Source organism: Meles meles, chromosome 9 (genome assembly GCF_922984935.1).
Source record: "Meles meles chromosome 9, mMelMel3.1 paternal haplotype, whole genome shotgun sequence".
Classification (NCBI taxonomy): domain Eukaryota; kingdom Metazoa; phylum Chordata; class Mammalia; order Carnivora; family Mustelidae; genus Meles; species Meles meles.
The window spans coordinates 15,577,694-15,598,881 of record NC_060074.1 but is presented as its reverse complement, the minus strand read 5'-3'; the positions used below and the strand labels follow the sequence as shown (position 1 = coordinate 15,598,881).

Below are 21,188 nucleotides of genomic sequence, written 5' to 3'. Positions count from 1 at the left end.
GCTCCCCAACTTTTCAATACGTTGATTTGAACTTCTTTTGTTTGCCTAAAGCCGTGATGATTCCTGTTTTGGAGAAGTTCCCACTGAATTTAGGAAGAAAAGACGTGCACATTTGAAATTATTAGGGATAAAACCAAGTATAGCTGTGAAACAGAAGGGGAGAGATCAACGTGGGCTTGAAGTGTCAGTGAATCTGATGCTGGATACAGAATTTGAGATGAGTCTTGTTGGATGTGAAAATGAGGGCTAAAGATATTTGGGGCTGAGAAATAGGGAAACAGAAGTAGCAGAAATGAGAGTGCCATGTTGGAAGAAGAGAGGTGAGCAATAGTATGTGTGGGGAACTGGTAGAAGTAGAGGCTGACCCAGACACCACTGGTAGTTCTACCATGTTCCCTTTGTCATCCACATTCCTACCTGGGACAGGTGGTGCCAGGGAGAAGGGTTATGGTGCCCAGCCTTCCTCTCCATGGTGAACAAAGCCCTATTGAGATGAGCAGAGTCTTTGGGCTTCCCCAGAACCCTGATGCCAGAGTTGGAGATAGTGATGAAGGCTGACATGCCAAGAAAAAGTCACTCCTCTGATTTGGGGGCAGTGAATCTCTCTGATTATTCCAAGTAACAGATCTATCCTCATAATGAAAATGGGGATCAGCAAAGGATTTCATTTGGTACCCAGAAACCTCCCCAATTTGCTTTCTCCCCTCTGAGCAGAAGGCCCAGGTGACAGTTTTTCTTGCCGTTTTCCTCTGCCACAGTAGAAATTTTTAAAGAAGGATTATATTTTTTTCAAAATTGATAATGAGTAGAGAAGTCAGTGCTTAACTCCATAGCTAATGGTAGAGTTTCAGGTAATGGTAAAGGAGATATTAAGCTTATTTAAAGTAGTCCATTGTCTAATGACATCTGAAAGATATGCGAAAGGTCCTTTATCTAAGGCCCTGTCACTGAAATTTACCATCAACTGTGGAAAAGAATTATCTCTCTAAATACATAAAAAATAGAAATAGTAACACACTACCCATTTGGGGCTCCTAAATTGTGTGTTTCTTCATGGCTTCCTATCAAAGGCCAAGAGAGCAAGAGGTACGGTCTTCAGCATAGTAGGAGCTCATTCTAAGCCTTTGTGATTACCGTATTTTCAAAGACATATTCATTTTTATTTTAACAATATTTATGGAATGCTCACTTTGTGCTGTCTCATTTGTCTGTTAGCACCTGCAGGAAAAACGGGAGAGAGAGAGAGAGAGTCCTATAGTGAGCAGGAGAGAGGAGAGACTGCCTACATAGTGACTGTCAAAATTTGATGGGTACAAGAAGCACTGGGGCACTTGCTGGGAGAGCAAACTCCTGGCCCCATCACCCAAAGCTTCTGATTCAGTCCATCTGAGGTTAAGCACCTGAATCAACATTTTTGGTAGGGGATGCAGTTGATTATGTCAGAGGTGGTGCCTGGCCATGTTGAGAAGCATTACACAAGACAATAGCAGGATGTAGAAATCAAGAATAAGAAAACTTAAAAGGAAATCGAGTAGACTGAGGCCACACATTGGTTAACCAAGAATCACAGAGAGCTCAGTGGGCCAGGCCCAGGTCTGCCAGCTGATAGCATCACAGGGGCCACGGGTATGTTTTCCCCACATGTATGAAATAGTCCATTCAGAAGCCACAAGGGAAAGCTCCATTTACTATGGAAGCAGATCAAAATGGCTGCAAGGAACAGGACTGACAATACAGGAGTTGCCATAGCAACTGTGTGAGTTGAGCTGAGAAATTTATAGGCAAGAAAGAGGAGATGAAGAACTTGTGCTGGAGCTAATGTTGTGTGACTTGTAGAGTCCTTATGCTGTTATTTGCAGTAATCTGCTTTATATTTAAAACAGCTGGGAAGAAATCAAAGGACAGAGGAGGAGTTCCTTCCAAGCATGGCTCCCAGGTTATAGCTGGTGGACAGCTGACTCATGAAGCGTTACTGTCTTTTCATCAATCTGTTCCCAAAATTCCTAATAACGAAGACTTCGCCAACTGATGAATGAATAAATTAAAAACAAACTCAAAAACAATATTCAAATGCAAGGAAGAAAAAGACAACACTGGAAAATGACCACCACAGATTTTTATTTAATTAAAAATATTATACATGTTGTTGCATTTTCATGGAAAATAGTGAATTAAAAAACACCAACAGTGTTAGTTTTCAGAAACCCTCATCACCCTGTTCTGCCACCTGCTGCTGTTTTCTGTCCATGGCATTAACCATGTGTAAGGGATTGAGGCTCTCATGAAACTCGAGCTTCCTTGACGTTCATACCTACAAGACTCCCAGAATGAGCCATTTACTTGACGATGGTGTTCTACGGAGTTAAATCAGACACACCAGTCTTGACTCACTTGCAAACCTTTGAACGGAGCTAACATAAAAGCCCAAAACACATGTCAATACCAGTTCAGCCCAGTGTGGCTACAGGAACCAACCATGACCTCATCCAGTTCCCAAGCCAGTTACCAAGTGACCTTGTATTCTACCTGGTGTATTAGTGTCCTGAGCCCTTCCATAAAACTTCCCCTGAACCTCTGGTGGGAAGACACTGCCATATAGTGTTTATATTAAAACCATCAGCAAATACACAAAAGCACATGTGGCCCCCATGCACAATACTATCAAATAAAAAATATATATTGGTACAATACAACCTTTGGAATCACTGGCTAAAATATAGCCATGTGAGTATTTTTAAAGTCTTCATGTAATTCTACATTTAAGAAAAATAACACAAAATATTACCTTGAAAACATCACTTCAGCTATAAACTTCTCACATGTAAATACAAAGTGTGTACAATATCTCCTCTCCCTAACTCCCCTTCCTTGTTTTCTTTGGACTGCACCACTCCCGAACCTATATCCCTGACCCCACATCATAATGCTGCATCCCCATATTGCTCCCAAGTGATACGTTTTCTAAAATTGGATCTGATGTGACAGAAACATCCTGGCTCTCTTTTCTTGCACCTTTGCTTTGAATCGTAGCACACTTCATTTGGGTTCTGTGCCCAGCTTTATATTAAAGAGAGATGAATCCCACCCCCAAAATATACAAACAAGCAAATGTAGCTGGATAGTACAAAGTTTGAATTGCCTCAGCTCTGAGAAATTGGAAAATGTTCTTTCTTCTTCATAATGGTTTCTCAATTGATGGGAATAAAATAAGGCTGAAATTGCTTTTCACATTCTGGCTCTGTTGGGGGCATTTTCACATAGACCCCTGTAGTAAGAGGGCTTCTTTTCTTTAGCTGCCAAACACAAAAAGGAACAGTAATTATTATTAAGAAATACAGAAGCCGTTTCTAGCCATAATAGGACTCAACAAATAATGGGTCCCTACTCCGCTGAAAAAGTGAACGTACACATACAGGATTATAAGCCCCAGAAGATTTTCTTGATTCAGTTATTACAATTCACTTTAAATAAATCACTCAGTGCTACTGATGTAAAATAGCAATCATTTTCCCTGACTGCAAGAGAGGAGAAAGAGACTTTGAGAAAGCGTTAGAAAGAACACCCAAGATACCTATGGCAATTGACTACATCCTATCTGTGAGGGCAAGACTTCATAAGATAATAAACTTCAGTTATTCTGTTCTAGAGTTGTATATCTCGTCTCTACTCCTCATATACTTTTTACTACTTTTTGTCTGTCTGCCTTAATTCCCAATTTTTATCACTTCCATAATTTGAGATTCTAGTCTACTGGTCTGTGTGGCAGCTTCTAGCAAATGAGGTAGGAAGAATCTACAGCAATAGAACAAGTTGAGTAGAGGATCTTGGAATCGAGCTGGGGGGAAAGAGGATATACGGGAAGAGAGTAAGAGAGCCCTGGAAGGAGAAGGTTGTGGTGATCAAGTCAGCCGTAGGCAGAGGGGGGCTGAATGAAACCATCAGAAAGAAATCCTGACAGGAGGCCTGATTTCATACCTCCATCTCTCCCAACAAATGCAATAAATAAAAACTGGCATTCTTATTTACTGGGCTTGAGGGGAAGGCGAGACTTCCCCTTTGAGCAGACTGGGTAATGGGGAACCCTGGACAGGACAGTTGTGTGGACAGCTATAGTTGGACAAGGAAGGCACAAGCAGGGTGGTACCAAGAGATAACTTCTGGGTGAAATAGAGGGATGTTAAGGAGGAGAGTAAAACCCATCCAGGTGGTCTTCTGTAGCAGCATTTGTCCCAACCTCATCTTATGTTTTAGGGTTCTTAAGTACAACTTTCTTGAAGACGAAGAGCAAAACAGCTGCCCCGTGTTGTTCAAATGGTTACTCATACTGAAACCCTGATCAGGAGCACACAAACATTCAATGTCAAACACACTTATCTAAAATGTTAGTCATCTCGAAACCTCAAAGGCCAATGCCAAGGGTTCTAGTGCATTCTTTACCACTGTCCTTCCTTTACCACTGTTCTTCATTTATTGCTTCATCTCCAGAAAACTGAACTCAACAGCGTCATTTGGTCAGTTGCTGTCACTGAAGACATCCTCACCAAAAGTGGGGTGTTGTCAGCACTGCACTCACCATTTTGCTCAAAGAAACAGCTGTGATAAGGAAACTATAAAAAAACAGCCCCGAACTGACTGCTGCAAGGATCCAGAGGAGGAAATCAGAATCTGGGCAAGGTTCAGGATCTACAACAGAAAACAAAGCAGAGTTTCCTTGAGACACTCTTTAAACTTTAAGGCCCTACTCCCTTCACTAGTGAGAAAAGGAAGAGGTTCTGGAAGAGCTTCCAACCTTGGTGTCTACCCTTAAATAGTATTGCTAGTCCACAGGTAAGTCTGGCTGCTGGAGGGCACTTCCCGTAGAATGTCCTATCAGAGGCCCAGGGTCAATCTTCATGATAGTTATCACTCCAGAATGAGTGCCTCAACCTCCAGTAAAAAAAAAAAAAAAAAAAAAAAACACTAACCCCAACCCATTTTATTTTAAGTCAGAATGCTGGGTAGCCACCCATATTAACCAGACTACCCACCCATATGCCAAAGAACTCTTAAAAAGAATTTCCATAATCCTAAAATGAACCACTTAAAGCTAAGGAACAAAACTGTTTTCATGCTAAGAAGACAGCAATCCAAAAGATGTCAGCTTAGTGATATGGATTTGCTCACCGATGACATAAATCTGGGTTCCATTGCCCATGCCTACATAGTAGGGTGGCGGGTACATGAGCTCCACCTTGCAGATGTAGAGCCCCGTGTCCATGGCCCTCAACCCTTGGATGGTGAGGTTCACTTTGTTTCCACTGGAGGTGCCAGTGCAGGTAGGATCATCTAGGAAGGCCAACTCATCCTCCACTGTGTATGTCGTGGCACAGACTTCAGTCACCTGGCTGCCGGCCTGCCGTAGCACTGTCACCCGGACCTCGGCGGCATTGCCTGAAGACCCATACTCACACACAAAGCTGGCAACACCTCGGCTGCTGGCCAGAACCACTGCAGGCTGGGCCACGTGCATCCCTAATAAGAGAAAATTAGAGGGAACTCAGTGAACCAATGCTCACCTACCACCAGGCTCAAGCAAAATCTCCAGCTAACCGACGCTGATCTTTGATGGGCGCTCTCCAACTCCACCTTCCAGCCCTTCTCTTCCTTCAACAAACACTCCCCAGCCGTTCCCTTCTCCCCCATCCCATCCCCTCCATCTCTTAGCTGTCTTCCAGCTAATCTCCATCAGGTGTTTCCCTTTTGGACAAGAGTTTCCTGTAGCAGGAAAAACATTGATATGACAAACTGAAGGCTTGGTCCTACCATGAAATATGTGATTTGGAGCAAGTCATGCCTTCCCTGTAGCCTTCGTTTTCCCTCAAATGCACTTAAGAGGGGATTAGGTCAGATGATAACAGAGTGCCTTCCACCTCTGGTATTCTAAGGTTAAAATAGAACTGTAGGAACTTTAATGAGTAGTAGGAGAAATTTTGGAGGTTGAGGTACAGAATCTTGCCTTATTTCTCAGTATATAACTTATAAACTTCTGCTTATATTTACTTGGTCATGTACCTCTATCTGGCACAGTGGCCGAACCCTGGATCACTGTGCCAGCCAACACATTCCCTAGCATTGTTATCAGAGGGAGAGGTGCTGCTAGATGAAGGAAGCCCCAGAGTAGAGGGCACCAGGTCGTTTCCTCTGTAGGCTGAGGCAACCCTGCTGTTAACTTCTGTGGGCTTCCCCTGCCGCCGCCACCACCCCTCTTCCGCCAGTCTCTCTCCTTCACTCAAACATGCTCATGCTCCTTTGTTCTTTCTCCTTCTGGCTTTTACAGGATAAGGGAGGCCAGCTCTCCATTCAAAAAGACTTGTGTCATCTACAAAATGGTAGCTTCATGTCAAATTACCTTCCTATAACTAACTTGTCCCCTCTCTAGTCAACCACACACCTGACACTCAAAACTTGGATGAACCGAGTCACTCGTTTTGGTAAAATCCTTTGATATCTTACATACCATTGATTGCAAAACAAATAAACTAAGTGGCATTTACATCTTCCATGATCTGAGCCCAACCTATCACTCCAGTCTGAGTTTCTAGGACACCTCCTCCTGTGTATAAATCACTCTACAGAAATAACTCTATCACTAGTCCTTTTTCCCGAGTACGTGGACTGAGCAACATCTGTCCTCAGAAGAAAGAATAGAATGATAGCAGCCATTGCTATGGTTAATCCAGCAGCCTTGGCTGGCTAGATAATGGTCTTCTTCTATAATCCTCATCCCTATCAGAGCAACTTTGCACTGTTATAACTCCATTGTGATATTTAATCAAGTTCTATCCAGTATTAAAGCTTTTTGTGTGCTAATCATACCTCTTGCAGCTTCTGTCTTTGGCTTATAAACATCTGGGAGCCACCATAGAACCTACCCACATGAGCACTCAATAATCTTTATTGTACTGACATTAAGCCCAAAGACAATTTTCCTGCCTTCCCCCAGGCAAATTCTCAGTTATCACCGGTAAATCTGGTCACACTCATTTTTCAGTGGAAGAATCTCAGTTACAGGTTGAGATAAATTTTCTACGAAGGAAAGGTAATTATTTCTAAGAGTATTTAATCTTTACATGTTCAAAATATGTAGAATGGGAAAATGCACATAAGTAGTTCTTATCTGGTAATAATTTATCAAATACCTTTTGAGTACCCAAGTATTTCATATAAACCACATGGTTTCTTAACTGAGACAGTCTAGAGAGAAATAAAGTTGAAATTCAGGGGGAAATGTTCACCACTTTTTGTTCTATAGCAAACCCGATATTAACCTTTAAGTGCTTTATTTCACTGAAAACTGGGGAATCTGCATCCAAAGTCCACAGATAGGTCAGGTAGCAATTAAGTATCTTGTGCCAAACAGACTGATGGTTTTCATTGTTTTTTCTTTCTTTCTTTCTCTCCCCACCTTTTTGTTTTACAATTTCAAACTGCTATCATTTTTTTAAGTAATTAGCTAACTAGTTTATAGAATTGACTGAGGACCTTAAAACTTTGAATTGAGTAAAGAAGGCTTAAATTTTAAACAAGCTGATTCATTTATAAAAGTGAAGATCTTGGGGCGCCTGGGTGGCTCAGTGGGTTAAAGCCTCTGCCTTCGGCTCAAGTCATGATCCCAAGGTCTTGGGATCGAGCCCCGCATCAGGCTCTCTGCTCAGCAGGGAGCCTGCTTCCCTTCCTCTCTCTCTGGCTGCCTCTCTGTCTATCTGTGATCTCTGTCTGTCAAATAAACAAATAAAAAAAAAAGTGAAGATCTTAAAATCTTAAATAAGGTAGGAAAGAAACTTAATATGATTTGCTTAAATCCATCTTTTAAAAAAGGGAAATTCTTGAGTTCACCCTGATTCCAAGCTTAAATACATTAGGACCTATGGATATCTTTCCTCTCTTAAATTGCTTAACTTTACAGTATTTTCTTCCAATCTGACAGACGTGTCTGAAATTGCTCATCTCCCAAACCAACTCAGATATATTCATTAAGCTCCTAGTCAATGCCTGGCATGCCACTGTGAGCCGTATCTCTGCTTATTTGCTGCTGCCAGATGTCTCCTGCCTACCTTGGAATACAGAACCATCCAACCCAGGAGACTGGAGTTTTACCTTTAGCTTCTGGCTTTGTTATAAATCACTGTCCTTGACTGCTAAAAGAAATGAAACACAGGTGGGAGAAACACCTCCTCCACCTTCATCCTGCAAAAGCCTCACTTACCTTTGGAGAAGACGGGGATAAATAGAAGAGAAAACAGAGCGGTGCAGGGCCAGGTCCTAGAAGACCCGTCCGGCTGAACCCCATGCCTTCGGAATCCGAAACAAGCCATGGCTTTATGGGAGCAATGTTCAGGTCTTCAGGAAGCAGAGTGAAACCTTTCAGGATCCTGAAGCTTTGATATGTGTTTGAACCCACACAGAATCAAGGACTTTATATAGCTGGCTTTGATCCCAGGTATGTACAATACATGTGCACACACAGAAGGCACCTGAATAGAAAGCCTTTTTGTTTTGGTTTTACGAGAAAGGAAGCCGTGGGTTTAGCTGTTACGTCGAAAAGATAACCTCAAACACTCAAAATAAAACTGAACAAAACAAGCCAATCCATGGATGGAAAATGCACTCAATTTGAAACTGAAGCTTCTTATTCACTTTGAGGATAAGTGGAGAATTGGAGAATTTCCTGGAGTGCAGGAGTCTCCTTAGGTCCCAATTTGTCCATTTATCTAGGCGTCTTTTACCAGCTAATTTACCCCATTCACTTCTCTAAAATAGCTAAGCTGCTGGTCTGAGCCTTTGACCCATGACAACATTAGTTTGTGGACATTATTAATAAAAGCTCTGCATTCCCCATCCTGGGCAAGTTTACAAATAAAAGCTTATTTCTCCAAGCTCCGTTTAACATTTTGTTAAGAGAAAATAACAAAATCATGAGAAATAAACAAATTTGCCTGATTTGCAGATTAGGAAATAATTCAGGTATTCTTGAAAGCCTTAACAGAGATAAAACAGGGTTGGAGAAGGTCCAGAAAAAGTCAGCCAAATGATCCAAGAGATTCAAATCTTCCATAAGAAGATAGACTAGTTTTTCTTTCTAAAGGGAGTTTTTCAAGCATAAAATCCAAGACCAAAGGTTAAATATGACTGAAGTTCTTAAATTTATGAAAACCGTAAACAGGACAAGGTTCATCCTATAAGAGAATACTGAACATCAGAGACTACCTCCCTTAATACTGAGGAGTTTTCATATACTTGAATAATGAAAGAGACATTTATTGAGAATCTATGATATGCCAATGATATGGAATGTGCACTTAGATTGAATGATGACCAGACAAAACATAGTTAATGCCTTAAGGACTTCCAGAAGACTGACTGTGAAGAGACAGTTACAGCATGGAATATGGTGTTTACCTACCCCAGTTCTTTATGGTTTCCCATTGTTCATATAGCCCAGCACAGCAGAGAACACTCTATAGAATATGGACCTAATGCCTCTCTTTTGAGCCTGGCTTCTAGCATTTCCTCACATGCCCCTTTCTTCTGCTTGTCCTTTCTCTAACACACCTCTTTGGGTCTCATCAATTTTACCCATGCTGTTTCAATGCCTGTTTTCTCCCATTACCTTATTTAATCCTCCTTCTCATCCTTCAAGGCTTAACTAACATGACAGTTCCTCCAGGGAACCTCTCCTAAGGCTGTTTTCTATACTCTCCTAGAACCTTCTATAAGCCTTCAACCCCAGCTGAAATGCCAGCAGCCAAGAGAAACCTAATGGGCTCTTACTAAGGGCCAGATCCCAGACAGGGCACTGAAGATACAAAACTGGAAAATATATGTTCAGGCCCTTGAAAGGAGCCCACAGAAGTAGCAGGGGAAGATAGGTAAGCCTCTGATCATGCTAGAGTGGAGAAATGTTGGAACTGAAGTATGTCGCACAGCCACAGAGAAGCAGAAGCCATTGGTTCAGCCTGTGAAAGTCAGGAAGGGTTTCTCAGAAAAAGAAACACCTGAGCTTATTATTGAGGATAGGGCAAGGGGTGGGTATTGAGACAAAAAGAATAGCATGTGCCAATATTGGAAAGAGCATAAAGCATTCATTATGGTCAGAGGACAAGTCTAGTATGAGAACCCACATTAAGAGTAAGCTGATATTCTTGGCACTGAGGGCCAATGCACCAAAAGGAGCAAATTAGCAGGGCTGAGTTCAAATCCTAGGGAAATTCCCCCTTACACAGGAGCAAAGGTGGGGAGGATAGGTTCAAGGGGGAATAAGATAGAACCAGGGAAACCAGGAAGGAGGCTATCACATACCCCAGGCAAACAAGAATTGGCAAACTTGTGTAAAATGGCAGACAGTAAATATACTAGGCTTTGCATGTGGTATGGTCCCCGGTGCCACTACTCAACTCTCCTATTGTAGGGTGAAAACGGTCACAGAAAATACATATATGAATGGACATGGTTGTGTTTCAATAAAACATTATTCACAATATCAATTACACCCCAATAAAAAAAAGAACATTTTTACGAAAGCAGGTAGAGGCTGGATTTGACCTGCAGACCGTATTTTGCCAATTTCTGGTCTAAACTAAGGCAATGACAACAGTGGTGACAAAGTCCCTAAGGAGTCTCATCCGAAAGCAGTGAATGGATGGAAAACACCAGATTTATGGCTGGGAGTTACTGTGGTACTGCCAAGAATCATTCAAATGTTTGTCAATAGTATCCCACTCAAGTCTCAAAACAACCCAACAAGGCAGGGATAACAGTTTTTCTCAATTTATGAAAGAGAAAACCAAGCCACTGAGACTTGAGATTTATCCAGTCCCCCATAGTCAGTGGTAGATCCAGGATTTGAAGCCAGTGATGCTGTTAATCAATACACTAAAGCAAGGCTTTGAGGTCAAAGAGAACTGGATTTGAATGCTAGCATGAAGACTTGCAGCTGCTAATCTGGAGCACAGAGCCCAAAGTCCTCCAGAAAACTGCAACTATATCTCAAGGCCGATTGCAAGGATTAAATGAGATAATGCGTCCAGCATGTATAAAAGACCTACTATGGTGTCTGGACATTCAAGGAAAAGGACCCCTTTGTATTTATAGAGTCATTGAGAAAACAGAAGTACAGTTTCTTAGAATAGGGAACATACGAAGAGCAGATCAGGAAGTGAAGATAATGAGTTCCCATTGGGCATGTTGAGTTTTCTATAGGTGGTAAGGTAGAGAGACACAAAAATTATTAAATAATTGCCAGTGTGGTCTGGAACACAGGAGAACGATCTGAGCTAGAGACATTAGTTTAGGCAACCATGAAGCCACTGAGAAAAACTTCACAGGCAAGTCTTCACAGACTTGTAACACTCTATAAATATTAGTTAAATGAATAGATATATGAATGAAAACAGTATAATATAAGAAGACATGAGGTTTATAATAGGAAATTTCAAAGACGTTTACCAGGTCCCCTAATTATACTTTCATGAAACGATTTCTGCAACAGCAAGAAAATTCAATCATTTTGAAAAACATTGCATAAAAAGAACGTTGGTGAAAAAGATATGTCACATGTATAATCCCATATATTACTTGATAATTACAAAGAGGAAACGATAATGGATAAATCTAGCAGATACTGCCTTAAAAAATGCTCAAAATAAAGATCACCCATGATGAGATATTTTGATATCATGTGACTCCAGATTTAATTATCTGAGAACACAACACCCCTCTAGTATTATTGACAAAATAGGTGAAACTGAATCTACTCATGGAAAAAACAATTAGGCAAATCCATATTGGGATCATTCTACAAAACAACTGGCCTTCGGAAAGGGTCTTTGATTCTGCAAAAATGTTAATATCATGAAAGATTGAAAAAGAAAAAACCTAGAAAATTGTTCTAGATTAAAGAAGATTAAGGAGACATGACAATAAAATCCAATGTATGGTCCTTGGTTAAAAAAATAAATCACTATAAACCACGTTATTAAGATACCTGGGGAAATTTGAATATGGACTATATTTAACAATAACATATTAATGTTAAATTTGCTGGGTGTGATCATTTAACAGGGGTTATGTAGGGAAACATCTTGCTTTTAGACAGTATTTTCTTAAGTATTTAGGGATAAAGTCTCAGGATGTCAGCAAGCAACTCTCAAATGGCTCAGCAAGAATAAGTGTGTATGTTTGTGTGATTACAGATAGAAAAAGATAAAACAGTGACAAAATGTTAACAACTGGTGAATATAAGTGAAGAGGATATCTGTGTGTTCATGGTACTATTCTTCTACATTCTGTGTGATGGAACATTTTCAAAATAAAAAGTTGAAAGTAAAAACTGTAAGGCCGCTATTACTATGTTAGGTACCGTACCACAGATAAGCCAACTGAAATTTAGAGAGAGGATGTGACTTGCTCAGGCTTATTCTCCATCCTCCCTCCTTATATCCATCTTCCACCTGGGAGACAGAACCCTGTGGACTACTTGGGTTCCCTGGCAGACTGGCTTCTGGGAGGGATCAGCAGATGGGATGTACCCAAAGAAGATACAAAGGCAAGAGGATGGAGGTCAGGGTATTTCTTCCCTGCTCTTGCCCAGATTCAAGGACCTTATCTCTGGCAGTGATAGTAGCTCTGCACAGCCACAGCTCTTGTCAGGTACACCTTACCCCTCCTATGAGCCAATTCTCACTGTTTCTTCCCCTGGTTCTTTCAGCCCTGGGAGGGGACTAGCTTCCAGTGTTGCTAGCATCTGTGTAGGTTAGCATCTTCCATTCCTTACCCTCCTTTCACCTCTTAAAATAGTCTTTTTGCTGATTCTCTTATTTGAACCACCAATTACCTGTCACATCTCTGGTTGATCCAATCCCAAAGCTATAAAAACTGGATTTAAATCCTGGTCTCATTTTCATCCAGTACTTACTTTTTACCTATTAGCTCATGTACAGTGAAAACATGTTACATTTATACAGTCAATCCTGCGCAATTCCGTCTGCCCTATTTCAAGTTCTATTTCCATGACACTCACACATTCACCCCACTTACAGCATCTAACTAGGGTCTCCTTTGTACATAACAGGTGATGGAGAATTTCTCCATTTCAATTTAGGTCTCAACCCTTTTTTCTCATCTCCAGCTCTGGGAAAAGGGATAGTAAGTAAGGATTCGATCATGGGACTGATGAACACTAATGAGCCCAGCACAGTGGTGAAGAGCATGGTTGGAGTCAGACATGAGTTCAAATCCTGACTCTACCGCTTACTAGATGTGTGGTCTTGGGTACAGTTTTTTAACTTCTCTAATCCTGAGTTCCTCCTAAAATATACCATGTATGGTAGCTACCTTACAGAGTTATTGTGATGATTCAATGAGACCGTCCCAATAAAATGTTGAAAACTGCCTAGAATATAGTACATGCTTAGTCAATGTTAACTTACATATTAAATACAGAGAAAACTATGGATTTCAAACTTCAGCTGTTATTATAATGAGTGGATGTACATTAGACTTAAATCAGCGACTGACTATTCTGATACACACTATCTGCTGTTATCAGTGTTCCCATCAGTATCTGAAACAAAATAGTTTATTATAAGCTACTGATTGAGTCTTAAAATTCACAACTCCAGACATAATCTAAGAATTATGTACTGTGAGCTTTCAATGATTCAGTGGTTGAATCCTCAAATATCTGGAAGTACTCCATCCTTGGATATTTTCATTTCAGGATAGAAATAGGAAAGTGGATTTTGTTATTTACCTTTACTGCTCCAATAAAAAAAGTTGGGGGTTGGTAGTAAAGGAAATGAAAATAATTAGCTAAAATTAGGACTTGGGGATTCACTGTGATTTCATTTCCTCACTATCTTCCTATATCCTATCAGTTTGAGTAAACCCCAGACTGGTTTTATAGTACTCTTAGTGGTTACTGGATTTGAAAGCTCTCTCAAGATTTGCATAATTGACAGTGATGCCTACAGTGAAGTATGCTCAGAATTCCAGATGAGATAGAGGGTAGGGTAACTGGATGGTAGGGTAACTGGATATTTTTACCTAATTGTAAAACTCCTCTGAATTTACAAAGCTCGTTCTAAGCTTAATTGGACTTTTCAGTTTTTTAAGCTAATTTTTTTTCCTAAACCTCCTCCTATTATCCTTTCCCCAGCTAGTTCACCCAAAAAATCAACCTTTTGTTGAAAGACGTGCACCTGGCATTGACTGTGGTACATACTGCAAAACATCCTTTGCTTGATGGTTTCAGATGTAATGGGTGGAATGAAAAGTCTAATATTTGCATAGCGTGCAGTTTCAGGACATCCCATTACGTTGAGCCTATTATCATGCCTAATTAAGGTTATATACTCTGCTTTTGTGCTAATTAGCTCATCACAGTACAACTCCTTTCAAAATCGACTTCAAAGGAAAAAGAAAATCATCTACCCAAGTGATTGCTAAAGAAGGACCTGTCAATCATCTCACTTCGAAAGAGAGCTAAGAGAAAGGAAATGATATGCAAAGTGACTGGAAAGAAATTTTAGCTCCATTACCATTAAAGGGTGAAAATATGGGCTGGGCAAGAACTCACTTAAACAAATGTAACAGATTAATTTTCAGTACCTAAGGAACTGTCATCCACATCATAAAGTCAGGTAAAACTGGGTGCTTCTGAGCTGTGGGCCTTCCAACAACCCCTTCCTGGGCAAATAGAATTGATTTCCTGCTGGCCTTTTGGTCTACATTGTCCCCTCACTAGGGGGAGTGGGAAGCGTTGTTGGGGAATCTAAATTTTATTTGTTGATCTGAATGACAAAATGAAATATCGAAGCTGCTTCAGTTGAAGGTTAATCCTCACCTGTCAGAGCTTTACTTATGTAGAGATGAAAAAAATATTTTTGAATGAATAAATGACAAAAGTTAACTGTGGTCAAACCACTTTCTTAGGGGGAATCTGTATTCTCCTTGTCCAAGCTCTTTATGTTATTAAATCTTTTTTAATATCTTATCTCCATTTATGTATAACGGTCTCTTATTGTATTTCTGGGTTTAGCCATTATCCCTCAATCTCCTTAGGTTCTCATACCTAAAAGTATAATTAAAGTTGGATTGTGTTTTATTCTTAATCCTTCACCCCTGTTGCAACATAGCCAGCCATGAATAATGTGCGTAAGCGACTTTACCAAAGCCAAGAATAAATGTTTTCAAAACAGGAGACCCCTTTATTTTACAGACCAAAAAACTGATGCTGAGAAGTTAATTGACTTGCCCAGGACCATACATTTTACATTTATTTACATACATTTTTACGTACAATTATTCCTGTGCCTCTAGAACTTATTTCTTCATCATCAAGAAGAAACAGAAAGGGAAGGATAAATAGTCTGATATTTGACCTATGATGCACCCCAGCTCACCCCACCTGAATGGTACAGAGTGTACCTCATTTCCATTTGGAACAAGTTGAGATAGCCCAGTATCCTTTCCATTTTGCAAGATCAGAAATGTCACAAGTCGCTAATGTTTTCTTGTCTTAGCACAGGGAGTAGGAAAGCTTAGAGTGTGATTAAAAAATTTCTTTAATGTTGAATAACCTACCCAACCCCAAAGAGTTACAGCCTCTCCCTAAAGAGGAACAGTAGAAATGCCAAACCTTTGATGGGATCCATTCCTCCCATGATATTTGTGGCTGGTATAATCTCTTCCTCAAGCACTTATTTCAGTTTCTTGGTTACAGAGACAATCCCTCTTTTCATGTTTTGAGCTGTGTTATTTCTAGCCCACTGCTACTGCAGCATTTGAATGATTTCAGGCCATGACCTCCTCCATAACTCCAGTTCATAGGAAACTGTTATATTCACACCTTAAGCATAGAAAAGGAGCATCTTTACTCCTTTGCAGTGTGAGCAGTAGTGGCTGTGATGGTAGAGAAATGTGTGTTAGAGAAGAGGGAACACAATGTGTTCGCACAGCGTGTTGTAGGTGTCAAATCCTAGAAGAAACGTTAGTGAGTTTTGCTCTCCCACTTTATAAATGAGGAAACAAAGGTCCAGGGGAGGTGAAGTGATCTACTCAAAATTACATGGACAGCCTATTGGTGGTAGAAACAAAATGAGGCCCCGAAGTCCTTAACTCAAATTCTCTTCTCACTATGCCTTCGCCATCATTTCCACCTTCCCAAGACCTCTTAAACTAACATGGCTTCTGGCTCTAATTTCCTTCAAGTTTGCAACTTGAAACCCAGCTCCACCAGTTTTAGGTACCTGCAAACACAAATCAGCAAATCAGATTTTGAGTAAAATTAAAACTTATGATCTCATAGCAGCACCAATCACAATAGCCAAAAGATGGAAACAGGGGTGCCCAGGTGGCTCAGTCAGTTAAGCAACCACCTTCAGTTCAGGTCATGATCCCAGGGTCCTGGATAGAGCTCTGCATCGGGTTCCCTGCTCAGTGGGAAGCCTGCTTCTCCCTCTCCCTCTGTCATTCCCCTTGCTTGTGCTCCTTCTCTCTCCTCTGTCAAATAAATAAAATCTTTAAAAAAATGGGAAAAAACTTAAGTGTCCATCAACTGATGAATGAATAAACAGAGTGTGCTATATCCACACAATGGAATATTACACAGCCATAAAAGGGAATGGGGTACTAATGTTGCTTCAATATGGATGAATCTTAAATATACTGTGCTGCCTGAAAGAAATCAGATGTACAATGTCATATATTGTATGATTCCATATATTTGATATATCCAGAATAGGCAAGTCCTTAGAGACAGAAAGCAGATTATTGATTGCCAGGTATTGTGGGGAGGGATGGGAACAGAGAGTGGCTACTTGATGGGAACAGGTGATGAAAATGTTTTTGTATTAGAGTGGTGATAGTTGTATAATATAGTGAATACTAAATACTTCTGAGTTACATGCTTTTAAATGTTTAAAATGGTAACTTTATTTTGTATGTACTTTACCACACACACACACACACGCACACACACTCAAATATGATCATGCTGATGGATTCAACTGGCATTGCATTCACTATTTTGGAAAGCATCCCATTGGTCTTACAATATGTATTAACCATAATTTTTGCTCTTCTCTGAATGTAATCCAGACAAAATCTGCATCCAAGTTGGCTTCTTTCCAAGTATAAAAGGAATGAACTGATAAATGCATCATTAACTGGCTGAGGCAAGGGAGAAACATTTTATTTTTCCTCATCATCTATAATTCTGACCACGCATCACACTGAATCATAACCAGCCAGAATCTGAGATATGGATCATTTGGCTTTGCCTTTCCCTGGGCACAATTTTCTAACAGGTTACTCAGTTGTGGAATAACTAAATGAGATGGAGAGAGGCCATGGAGGAAATTTTGGCTCAGTGAACCATATTATTCAAGTGTGTTTTAGGAGAATATAATTTAGGAGCAGCTGGTTGCATTTAGCCGCTTTCCTTAGCAGACCCCATATCATGGATTATGCTCTAACGGGAAAATCTCTGGCCCAGAGTTTCATCCATGAGGATGAAACTAAATAATTGCACTTACATGGGCACAACAGGGCCTGCTGAAGGCAATAAGAGTAATGCACTGAAACGAAAACCCAGGGTCTTTTTGTCTGGCACGTACATAGACCCCAGCTTCGATAGTCATCTATGAGAATCATGTTACAGAAATGACATGGACTTTAAAACCCCAAGGAATGCATTCTTTATATTTTTGTTATCTCTCAACATTTTTTAAGTTCACTCTGATCACATAAGTTTCTTACCCTACATGCAAACTTTGCAGTTCTAGCCATTTGTGTTATTTGGCTTTAAAATACTGACAAGTAGAAATAGACAACAAACCTTTGTTTCCTGTCCTCTCAAAATATAAGTAGGTCAAGAAGCATCAGTCAACTCTATCTCCTGAATTTCACCCTTTGGATAAGACAGACAAACATGTATTAAAGAACATGTGAGGTAGCTAGATATTTTTAATTCATGATACAAGAATGCTAAAGGAAGTTAATTTTTAAAAATTAAATCTTTGCTACTGGAATTTTTTATCCTGATTTATAGGACAAATTCAGTAACTAAGTTTATGGTGGTAAGTATTGTTGAGCAAATACAACTTTTTTCTTATTATTTGGAACCACTGTTTTATTTGAGAAAATAAATTACTTCCACATTCTCTGGCTCTCTAGATATCCAGGCCTTCTTTTAATTAGCATCATAAAATGTCTATGTTAGTGAAAGTCCTTTATAAATCTGAATATATTCGTTGACTTTAGTATCTACCATAGCCAAGAAAAATTAGAGAGAAAATCCTCAAGATTTTTATTTTAAGAGAATGAAAATAAAGAAGCAAATGAGAAGAAAGAAAAATAAGAGAAAGGAGAAGTAAATGGAGCAGAGAAAGACAAAACAGAAACTTTGAATGAAGCATAATTTGCATATACTCAAAGAAATATCAATTCTGACCCATCTGACAGAATTAATCAGCCATAAGAGAACACTGGTTTTGATTGTGGGTGGAACTTTCATAAAATTCCAAAAACATCTTGAAATCACAAAACCCCAAAAATGATGCTCTGCTAGATGTTCTTATACAAAGAATGTATGGATAATGTCACTCTAGGACTAAATTTAGCAAATAAAATGATTATGACTGATAAGACTCATAGAACCTTTTTAAAAAGTCTTTAACTTAAATTACTGCAGCATAAATTTTTTTTAAAAGTCACCAATTTAAAAGTCAGGAAACTCTTAAATTTAACCATATTTCTATGACACTGGGTTAGATGATAATTTTTTATAGATTTGTAACAGTTTGGGATGTCACCAAGATTCAGTGCCTCAGACCCTGTCATTCCTGCACACAGACTTCAATTTGAAGCTTTAAAGATTGAAAACAAATCTATTCCTACAAGATATTTTCAATAAAATCTGAGCCAATTGATCTCCACCACTGTGTTTTCCAGCAAAGATTCAGCCAAGCCAAAACACATCAGGGTAAGATAAGAATTTCTCACACTCTCTAATTCAGATTTATTATTTCAGATTTGGTTATAAGCAAATAAGGAGTAAAATGCATAAAATGGTGACGTGGGTTTTCAGAGTTTTGAATTATAGACGTGGCTCTAATGCTACCTAAATGGAAATCACTTTCATCATACAATCATATAATCTCACTAGAGTTTAATTTTCTCATCTGTATATTTTCCCCTTCATGATATGTAAATGGAAAAAGCAGGTTAGAAAATTATATTTAGAATATGATTCATTTTGTAAAAATAAAGTGAAAACACATGCAGAATTATATATGGCAACATGTGAACAGTGATTATTATAGAATTTTTATTTTCTTATTTCATCTACCTCTATTTTCCTTCTTTTTGAGTATATATGTATTATTTGTGATTAGAAAAGTAGATAAGCTATTACAGGCAATAAAAATTAAAGTTTTTTATTATTTATAGAATCTATGTATCAGTTCATCAGAACTTGAGCATTTCTGTTTTTGGAAAAAGTTTAAAGACAATAAGATATGAATTTAGCTTCTTCTCTTTCATGCAGAAGTTTGAAACCTAAGATGAGTTTATATAAGAACTCTAGTTTCTGAAATATTAACCCAAGAAGCAATTTCATAGAGCAGCATATGGTACCATCAGCTTCTCTTCTTTTGTTATCCCATTGGCATTCCAGTATTCTGAAGCTCCTCTTGTGTTAATTTTCCTAGAATACTGTGAAAAATATTGTACACATTAAGAAATACATTCCTCTTCCCAAAGATAAGCAACATATATGTATGGTTAATTGGACATGCAAATAAATGGATTATGGTAAATTTTAGAAGAGGAAGGTAAGTTTATTTAATGTAGTCTGAGCTATCCAGGCCCTAATTCATTGAGGTCTTGAATATCGGAATCAGAACTTTAAGGTCTATCTCTTGGACTCTGATTGGTTGTAAAAAGGAGAAACTGATTCTCACAGGCACATAGGTAAACCAGGCTTCCTCAGCTACAGACTTTGCATGCTCTTGGTACATACCCTTGGTTTCTAACTGACAAAGCATACAAGACACACCAAGTAGCTCATTCAAACAGATTAGTCTCAGTTTAAGATGGACTTCAAGGTATCATGGGGGAAACCTCTCAGAATCAGGTATCAGAGATTCCTAGAAATTCCCATATTCAGTAATACAAATTAAACATGTTCTTGAGAGTACAAAGGCAGAAAATTAAATAACTAATCCTAAGCAGTTTTTAAAATTATCTAGCCAATTCTTCTATGTCAGAACTATATTCCTACTTCAAGCCACTTCTCTCTCTGTGCTGTGGGAGTGTGGTCGAAGGCTCCCAACCACACCAGCCTCTCCCCTGGCAGAAGGAAACAACAGAAAGAAAAGATTCAGGCTTTCTTTCCCACATGGGCCCCTACATTAAAGGAGATGTCTTTAGGTGTCACGAGGAGAATCCCAAGGAAATGTAAGCCTGACTGGTTCCCCACAACTCATCATAGCTAAAAAGCAAGACAAAACAAACTTTCAGTGATGAAATGTTCAATTGCTTTATCTTCATATGGATCACTAGTTCAGAACTACAACTGAGGGGGGATTAGATGGTGGGGGGATTAGATGGTGAGTTCCGCCAAACCTTCCCATGGCACAACTTAAATAACAGCACTGAGCTGAGGAAAAGTGACTGTACACAGTGAGTAGAACACAAAAGGTAGGAATCCAGGCAGATAGTAGCCTGATACTTCTGTATTCAGAAGGTCTGCCCACATACAGATGAGTCCCAGGCTAAAATAAAGACTGATGAGCCGCAGGCTAAGATAAAAAGATGGAGATCAGGTCAGGGCTTCTGGTCTCAGGGGAACGGCAAGATACCAAAGGCTGAAAGCAGAAACTCAGTCCTCTGAGATGTGAGCAAAGGGACTTGGAGGAATGCGAAGTCTTACCTGAGTATGCCGGAACCAATGGCCATTTCCCAAAGTGAGAGTCCAATGGTCAGAACTACAATGGATCTAAGTCTTGAATAGTGACTAATGCTAAGCTTCATTCAGTGAAGTACTGAGAATTTTTAAACCCTTAAAACTTCAGTTAGGACTGAGGTAAAACAGGGCCTGCAGGTGAGGCAAGACATTTGGGAACTCAGATAAAGAAACTGATCAAGAT

At 39.5% G+C, this 21,188-nt stretch overlaps 1 protein-coding gene across 2 annotated transcripts; it reads right to left on the bottom strand.

Moving 5' to 3' along the window:
• Nucleotides 1–2,137: 2,137 nt before the first annotated feature.
• CTLA4 (cytotoxic T-lymphocyte associated protein 4) lies at nt 2,138–8,425 on the bottom strand. Of its 2 annotated transcripts, XM_046019419.1 has the most exons (4): nt 8,246–8,425; nt 5,164–5,511; nt 4,574–4,683; nt 2,138–3,293 (listed from the first exon to the last, which is right to left on the bottom strand). In XM_046019419.1, the coding sequence occupies exons 1-4, from the start codon at nt 8,352–8,354 to the stop codon at nt 3,189–3,191; spliced, it is 672 nt and encodes a 223-aa protein (XP_045875375.1). In that variant the 5' UTR covers nt 8,355–8,425; the 3' UTR covers nt 2,138–3,188. The 2 variants fall into 2 exon arrangements, with proteins under 2 accessions (XP_045875375.1, XP_045875376.1); XM_046019420.1 differs by lacking the exon at nt 4,574–4,683 and having other exon boundaries at nt 3,226–3,293.
• Nucleotides 8,426–21,188: the final 12,763 nt, after the last annotated feature.

Bases quoted from the DNA above. Each gene is read 5' to 3' on its own strand.
- CTLA4 (XM_046019419.1), bottom strand. From the start codon at position 8,354: ATGGCTTGTTTCGGATTCCGAAGGCATGGGGTTCAGCCGGACGGGTCT. The intron at 4,684-5,163 runs GTGAGCAAATCC...TTTCTGTTGTAG, and splicing joins AACCCAGATTTATGTCATCG to ATCCTGAACCTTGCCCAGAT. The intron at 3,294-4,573 runs GTGAGTGCAGTG...TGTGTTTGGCAG, and splicing joins CTGTTTCTTTGAGCAAAATG to CTAAAGAAAAGAAGCCCTCT.